Source organism: Nelumbo lutea, chromosome 1, assembly GCF_056320005.1.
Source record: "Nelumbo lutea isolate HS-2025 chromosome 1, American lotus-T2T, whole genome shotgun sequence".
In the NCBI taxonomy this organism is placed as follows: Eukaryota; Viridiplantae; Streptophyta; class Magnoliopsida; order Proteales; family Nelumbonaceae; genus Nelumbo; species Nelumbo lutea.
Genome location: NC_142684.1, coordinates 81,919,013 through 81,925,373, shown reverse-complemented (window position 1 = coordinate 81,925,373; position 6,361 = coordinate 81,919,013). Strand labels below are relative to the sequence as shown.

The 6,361-nt window shown below is 37.7% G+C and overlaps 1 protein-coding gene across 1 annotated transcript; it reads left to right on the top strand.

Annotated features, from left to right (window-relative positions):
- Positions 1 to 1,288: 1,288 nt before the first annotated feature.
- Positions 1,289 to 2,080, top strand: LOC148875709 (uncharacterized). The gene has a single exon (XM_088965480.1). It carries the CDS (start codon positions 1,289 to 1,291, stop codon positions 2,078 to 2,080), a length of 792 nt encoding a protein of 263 aa, XP_088821606.1.
- Positions 2,081 to 6,361: the final 4,281 nt, after the last annotated feature.

Here is a 6,361-nt window from a genome sequence, read left to right as displayed (position 1 = left end):
AAAGTGGGAAATAAAATGCTATAGTCCCCACTATCTAATCTACTTGATATAAAAGAAAGAGAGAATAATAAAGATAAAAATATCAGTTTTTGGGAGGCAAAATTAAGTACAAATAAGACAAAATAATGCAAAATTTGTAATAAAAAAGGATACAAATCATAATTATAAACAAACGCATGCAAAGGTAAACCGTATAAAAATTTTACATCTGGTTTCAATTTACACCGAGAAACAAAATAGACTTAAAAAAAAAAAAAAAAAAAAAAAGCTGCATCTTACATGCAAACAACTTTACCAAATCAAATTCAACCGCAAGTGACCCGTCTAGACCGGAAAATGTAACGACAAAGTAAGCAAGTTCAAGCATGGTTTTTAAAATCGTAACAGTCATGGGTCTGATTAACGGTTCGAACGGTCCGACCATTTGACCTGAATGGTAACGATCGGTCCATTCTGACAAAAAATAAAATTAAAATTTTGAACCGGCCGGTTCAGCAATTTACTGACCAAAATCAACAGTTTTGAGGGAAAAAATGATTTTGAGGAAAAACAAAACTGGTCAGATGATTAATTCCCGATTTTCTGGTCTGACCGTCCAATCCGATCCAGTTTTGAAAACCATGAATTCAAGTTTCCAGCGAAGATGATAACAAGCGGCAAACAGAACCCACCTTTTGTTATAAAATATTCAATCTTTTATCGATCAAAAAAATCAACCCCCACTAGTCATACTTTACCAGTGCCCCCTTTTTGGGACTTTATTACCAAATTACCACCTGTTCTTTAATTTCTTATTGTAAATGCGACATGGAGTCATTGAGTAGTTGAGTATCCCCATAGGAACTGGCCCAACCCAACCAAAAAATGTTGGCCAAATCTGAGATGGACCTAAGTTAGATTTGCGTTCGAGGACATCTCCGATAAATATATAGTTAAAACATGAGCATTTTACTATCAGAAAATTCATAGACTAGCACTAGGTCCACTACCACCCTACACTGCTCTCTTTTTCGGTTTTTCTTACATATTCCATGCCTTTGCTCTTCCATACTCCCGGTGACCAAAATTCTTAAAAAATTCAAAGCGGCAGACCTACTACGTCTACTAGCTTGCTTTGCCCTTTTCTCTCCTCTCTACTTTTGAAAAGTCAATTTCTCTGCTCCTTTTTCCTCCAGCGTCGCTCTCGCTCGGCTCTCTTCTTAATGTGCTCTGCTTGCGACCCGGAATTCGTTTAAAGAATTCCCCCAATTGTTTGATCTATCTCTTCATGGACAAGAAACGATTCAAAATGAGCTCCTTTTCCACGAAGATTTTGATCGAAGCCATTGGGTTCTTTGAAGAAACACTGTCATTGCTTTCTTCTCTCGCTTCGGATCCTCTGTTCTCAATTTTCGTCGCTCTTTACAGTCTAATACTCCTCTATTTCCCGAGAATTTTCCTCGATCTCGTTTTCTCTCCCGTTTTGATCTCCACTGCAGTTCTGTTGTCAACCCTTCTTCGACTAGGAGCAATTCAACGGAATGAAAAAGGGAACACCAATTCTACGTCTACGGTTGAAAAAGAGAACACTATTTCGACGGAACCTGATGAAATCGATTCAACAGTCGAAGATGACAATTGGGTCGCATGCGAAACCAACGCAGAGCCCGAAACTGGACTCTCTTTCGTTCCTTATCCGGTTTTCTCCACCTCGTTCGTGGAATGGAACCTGAAGGCGCCATTAGAAGTCATATACGAAGAGCACGAAGGAGAAAAGGAGGACGATTCAAATGAAAAGCAGGAGACCCCTCGAGTGGGTATCGAAAGAATGTTGTCATTGTCGCTTTGCTTCCCGGAAACCGACACAGATAGCTCGTCCGACGGAGAATTTCCAGAGATAGAAGGGTGGGATTCTCCCGAAAATATGTGTTTCAGATGGGATGAAGAGGACAGAGAAGAATTGATCGAGATACCCCTGGATGGCAAGAGAAGTCCAAGTTTTCACTTCGAAGAGGACAACCTGATCGAGATCGACATCTCTCCCTTCGGAGCTCCGAACGATAATTCCGATTTTTTTCCGGCGAGTGTCAGATTCAGTTAATGCGGATTAATTAAGGATATAAGCACGTGTTTTGGTTGTTGGAGACAGTGAGAGAAGGAGAGCAGCTTGGACTTTTGGGGGCTTGGTTTTATCGTGATTGATTACACTTTGTATTATATGCATGTTCATGTATAGTAATCAATTGTCTCCATAGGTTTAGGGAGTTCAATTAGAGAATTACTGATATACCCTTCCCTTAATTAACAGATCATTGGATCAATTCAACTGGCACGCTTTTCAAGAGCGAGGGAAAGCGAAACGCCTCTCCATGTTAAAAGGGCATTTTCGTCTACGGGAGACAGAAGATGGGATCACTCACTTGACACGCCATCCTATCTCGCAATTCACTAAGACCAAGCTCCTACAAAGTAATTTGTATTCCCAAAACTCTAGTAATCTCTGATAATCGATACGGATTAATTCAAATTCCACCCAAAATCCAAGGGAACCATTTGTTGTGCATAAGAAGAATAGGTCTTATAATTTGCATTCATGACTCCATAGGAGGAAATAAGACACCCCAAGTGAGAACTACAGCGGCTTATATATGAAAAAAGAGGTGAGAACTACAGCAAACAACTGTAGAACAAGAACCAATCCATCAGATGGAGATACAAAAGTTACAGTGCTTACTTACTAGCTGATTCAATGTTTCCACATGAAATTTGTTAGAGTTTTTTTTTTTTTTTTTTTTTGCCTGACATAATAGTTTTTTTAATTGCTCTCATGTTACCAATCAGGTTCCTCTAAGAAAGGTTAAGGTTTTAAATTAGGAATTTAGTCAGAGAAATTTTCATCCACTTTATATATTTTTAGACAGCGCCAACTGACTCGGTTGGTAAAGTCTCTGACTAGTTGTAGTGAAGACTTAGGATCAAAGTCTGCTGTCATGGAGTTAAGGGGTTATGGGTAAAGGGATGGGCGCTACCCCATCGTGTAGCCCCATGGAAAAAATAAATTCTATTTCTCTTAAACATGCCCCAGTTGGTAATTATTTCTGATGAATCATAATTAGGGATGTCAGTGGATTGGGTTAGGTGGTAAATCCGCACTGACCTGACCATATTGACCATATTGAGTTAGGGTTGGGTTCGTCTTAATTGGGTTTCGGGTTAGAAAACCCGCATTGGCCCGACCTGTTGACGTTAGAGCCTTAAATATTAGTATACATTATTATCAATCAGATAGATAGTATGATATACATGATGCAGGGCCGAGCGGGTTCGGTAGTGCCTCTTCATTTAGTCAGATCAGGTCGTGTTGGAGTTGATATTGTTTCAGGTTGGGTTAGGGTTTGACATGCCTAACCATAATTAATTCTACGGAAAGTAATCTCCTATTTAGGGGTGTTAATTGGATTAGATTGAGTCCAATCTCATCAGTTCATTACAAATGATCAGGTCCAATCTAATCCAATGAATAATTTAAATCATTTTGAATCGGTTCAATTTGATTTTAATTTGGATGAGGTCCATCCTAAAATTGATCTATTGGCATTCTTATCTAATTTAACTTTTTTTTAATCTACAAAAGGATAGAGCATTAAGGTAATCTCAAAAAGTAATTTATTAAGACGATTTGAGAATCACCAGAAAGATTCGAGTATTCCTAATTTAACAATGACATGACTTAAAATGGAATGGCCAATTAGGATACATATATTAGGAAGGATTATGATGAAGACAACTCTCAAAACAGATTAGAGTTATCCATTTTTAATTGCCTTTTTCTACCAATTGGTTGGAGTGCAGCCTACTTATCTTAAGTTATATTAATGGTGCAAAGCACCGAATACCAAATATATATATAACTAGCTTGCCATTCTTGATCTACCTCCCTTTGTCCTCCTCCACCACGTCCAAGAATTTTACTTGCGTGTTCCGCCTTCTAAATTCTGATTAGACATTTTCCCTACCCAACCAAACTCCGCTTTTTAAGACCCCACGATGACCCATTTGGATTTTCACCAAGTGGGCAGCCATGTTCTAACTTCTTTAAGTGCTCTCTGGTTTACTAATTAGTAATTACTGTCACCGATTCACCGGAATTTAAAATGATCCGACCCGGCCCGGCCCAACATATTTATAGGACCAAACCGGGTTCATCTCTCACCCGTTTGCTCGGCGCCGCTAAACAAATAAAAGGGAAAGATTATGATTGTGGTCGTCCTAATCCAAGGAAGTACCATTTCCCAATAATTGAAAGAAAGAAGGGATGTAATCAGAGGGTGTGCATGGTTCTAAAGCTGCAATTGGAAGACAGGCGCCGATGCAAAGTGGAAGCTACATGTAGGATGATGTAATATTAGTTCCTGCATCGGCTAAGGCTGATGCCCCACCACCACCGTGTTCTCTTCTTTTTTATCTTTCTTTGGAGTTTGGAGGGAAGGAGGGATCAATAGTAGGTGAGAAATTTGGGTCACTTGTTCTTTCAAAAAGCGGTTAGTGGGGAAATATGTAAAAAGCTAGCAGCTTTAATCTTTTCTTCAGATTTTTAATGTAGCTAGCAAAGTCCCACGTGAAATGCACATGGAGGGCCTCTCTCTATATATACTGAAAAATAATATCCATCATGATATTGTGGAAAAAGTTGGACGAGTTTTGAAATATATAAATATATTAGAAATGAAAAAGAAAATATTAAAACTGATATATAAATATATAGAGAGAGAGAGAGTACTTAATGGGTTGTATTTATTTTGGGTTCTATAGAACTTCTGAAAAAAAATTATGAAGATAATCAATTATTATGTTAATTAACATGGAGATGTTATTAAGGACTACAATCTACTACAAAGGCATTTACAATGGGCTACCTAACCAATTAAGGGTGAACGTACCAGTGATCTATACACTTGGGGTAAGTTTCAAAGTTTAGATACAAATCGAATTGTAGGTTTAAGATATGCCATTTTTAAGGTATTTAACATAGTATTTACTTAAAGGGCAAAGTTATTTACTACAACCCCAAGTAACTTGTTATACATGTCTTTTTTGTTTTCTGAAGCAGATGAGAAGTGTATTTAACATAGTATTTACTTAAAGGGCAAAGTTATTGAAAAATCAATAAACAATTAAATCCCCTAATTTAGGCCGACCCAGAGAAAGAGATGGTAACTTTATTGAAATGTTATTTTTTGAAAATTAACTAAAGTGCGTGGTGTAGAGATTATTCTAGACGCCAGGGTTGCGGCTTGCCAACTTTGGAAGCTACAAAATGAATGGAATTTGAATGCAAATTGCCTATGTGATGATGCAAAACGCACATGGTCGGGGCCCCTTTGATCCCTTGGAATTCCTTTATTACTTTCTCGTGATTTTACACAAAGGCCAAGATGTGGTTGTAATATGTCAACAATGCTATCACTTACCAATAGTTAAATTCCTTTTTCTTTTTTTTTTTTTTTTTTTTTTGCTCCATGCTTTTACTGAGAATTCCTGTTTCAAGTTGCAGAGACCCTCATAAACAGTGAGTGCTGAATCAAAGATAGAGACCGTATCAGTAACTATGAACTGCTTATGTTGATTAATGTAGTCTCAAAACTCAAGGACTACACATCAAGTTGGCAATATTGCAGATAAGGAATGGACTCTAAATTATCAGAGCTATTCCAGATTCTCACAAGATCTAATTGAAATTACAGGTTGGTATTGAGATAACAATTGTTGCCTCCGCCATCCATGGACAAAGCAAAAGGAAGATATGTGGCCCAACAATTAGCCAAGGGCTTGAAAATTTCTTGGTACTTGCACTGTTTGCATTGTCCAAATGCTGCCTTCATTTACCGTACATTGGCAAGAGATTAATTGGTAGGAGAATGCTCTTTGGTATTATAGGCATCAAGAAATCTTTTCCGGTGAACTTGATGAGGCAGAGGTTGGCAAGGAAAAAACATGATCTTGATATCAGAGGGAGGTTTGCTATGATTCCTGGAAAACAGTATGGGATTTTTTTTTTTTTTGGATAAATTAGGGAGGCTACACACGCCGAGAGGAAAGAGCACATTATGGGATTTGGTGCATGTTCTTGTCCATATTTAAAAAAATTTAAAGAACAAGAGTAAAGTAAAGGAGACTTCTTGACGACTCTGTTGGAAATAACTAATTAACTATGGCAAGCGAGGTCCTAGTCAAATTTGAAAAGAAGGGGGAGGTTTTAGCATTTACGAAAAATGTCAAGTGAGGTTTTAGTCTTTTATTCTAAACTACTGAACATGTAGTGCATTTACACCTAACAATATCTCTAAGACAAAACTATTTACAATTCATGAATAGTTTTTGA

Bases quoted from the DNA above. Each gene is read 5' to 3' on its own strand.
- LOC148875709 (XM_088965480.1), top strand. From the start codon at position 1,289: ATGAGCTCCTTTTCCACGAAGATTTTGATCGAAGCCATTGGGTTCTTT.